The following is a 1,833-nucleotide window of genomic DNA, read 5'->3' as shown; positions in this document are numbered from 1 at the left end:
GGGGTCCCCCGGACGCCTGGGTCCCTTGGGGGGTGGTTTGAGGTCTCCTGGACACCTGGGCCCCCATCGCGCCGCGCGAGGTGGACCACCCGCCTCCCTCTTCTCGCCGGCGTCCCGATGGGCCCTGAGCGACGTCTCGCCGGTGGCCCCTCGCCGGACGCCTGGGTCCCCTTCCCTTCCTTCCGTCCTTCCGTCCTTCCTTCCGCCCGGCCGGCCGGCAGCTACGTGGTGCTGGACCTGATGGAGAGCGACCTGCACCAGATCATCCACTCGCCGCAGCCGCTGACGCTGGAGCACGTGCGCTACTTCCTCTACCAGCTGCTGCGCGGCCTCAAGTACATCCACTCGGCCAACGTGCTCCACCGCGACCTCAAGCCCAGCAACCTGCTGGTCAACGAGAACTGCGAGCTGAAGATCGGCGACTTCGGCATGGCCCGGGGCCTGGGCGCCGACCCGCGCCACGCCAAGGCCTTCCTCACCGAGTACGTGGCCACGCGCTGGTACCGGGCGCCCGAGCTGCTGCTCTCGCTGCACCGCTACACCCGCGCCATCGACATGTGGTCGGTGGGCTGCATCTTCGCCGAGATGCTGGGCCGCCGGCAGCTCTTCCCGGGCCGCAACTACGTGCACCAGCTGCAGCTCATCATGGCGGTGCTGGGCACGCCGCCGGCAGCCGTCATGGCGGCCATCGGGGCGGAGCGGGTGCGGGCCTACGTGCAGAGCCTGCCGCCGCGGCCCGCCGTGCCCTGGGAGAGCCTCTTCGGCGGCGCCGAGCCGGCGGCGCTGGCGCTGCTGGGCCGCATGCTGCGCTTCGACCCCCGCGAGCGCCTGGGGGTGGCCGAGGCCTTGCGCCACCCTTTCCTGGCCAAGTACCACGACCCCGAGGACGAGCCCGAGTGCGTGCCCGCCTTCGACTTCGCCTTCGACCGCYGCGCCCTCACCAAGGAGGAGATCAAGGCGGCCATCGTGGCCGAGATCGCCGACTTCCACGCCCGCCGCGACGGCATCCGCCGACACATCGCTTTCGCCCCCGCCGGCGACGCCGGTGCCGCCCCGGTCAACCTCGATGGCGCCACGGTCAACCTCGATGGGTCTAGAGTCAACCTCGATGGCGCCATGGTCAACCTCGATGACACCACGGTCAACCTTGATGGTCCCGGGGTCAACGTCGATGGTTCCAGGGTCAACCTCGAAGGCGCCGCGGTCAACGCCGCCATCAACGCGGTCAACGTGGTCAACGCCAGCGCTGCCGTGAGCAACGCTGGCGTCGTTGCGGCCAACGCCGCCATGGCCAACAACGCCAACGGCGCCCTGGCCAACGTGACTATGGGCGGCACCAACGCCGCCATCGGTATGGGCAACGCCGCCTTGGCCAACGCCAACGGTCCCCTGGGCAACGTGGCTATGGCCAACGCCAACGCCGCCTTGGTCAACGCCAACAGCGCCTTGGCCAACATGGCTATGGCCAACGCCGCCATGACCAACGCTGCCTTGGCCAATGGCGCCTTGGCCAACGCCACCATGGGCATGGCCAGCACCTCCATGGCCAAGGCCGCCTTGGCCAACGCCAACGCGGGCATGGCCAAGGCCAAYGTCGCCATGGCCAACGTGCCCATGGCCGACGTCCCCATGGGCGACGCCAACGCGGCGGCCTGGCCCTGCGCCGACGTGGACATGCCCAGCCCCGGCCCCGCCCCCGACTGCCCCATGGACTCGCCCCGCGTCAAGGCCGAGCCGGGGGCCCCGGCGGCCCCCAAGCGCGACGGCGCCATCTCCGACGACACCAAGGCCGCCCTCAAGGCCGCCCTGCTCAAGTCGGCCATGAGGAACAAG

At 70.6% G+C, this 1,833-nt stretch overlaps 1 protein-coding gene across 1 annotated transcript; it reads left to right on the top strand.

The window, feature by feature from the left end:
• Window positions 1-48: 48 nt before the first annotated feature.
• On the top strand, window positions 49-1,833 carry MAPK7 (mitogen-activated protein kinase 7; the record flags this gene model as incomplete). The annotated part of the gene is made up of 1 exon (XM_026066531.1): window positions 49-1,833. A coding segment is annotated over exon 1 (1,716 nt), but the record flags the coding sequence as incomplete, so codon positions are not given.

The sequence above is a fragment of the Apteryx rowi genome, unplaced genomic scaffold, assembly GCF_003343035.1.
Source record: "Apteryx rowi isolate R43461 unplaced genomic scaffold, aptRow1 scaffold_2410, whole genome shotgun sequence".
Classification (NCBI taxonomy): Eukaryota; Metazoa; Chordata; class Aves; order Apterygiformes; family Apterygidae; genus Apteryx; species Apteryx rowi.
The sequence above is the reverse complement of the archived record's forward strand: the minus strand, read 5'-3'. Positions and strand labels throughout refer to the sequence as shown.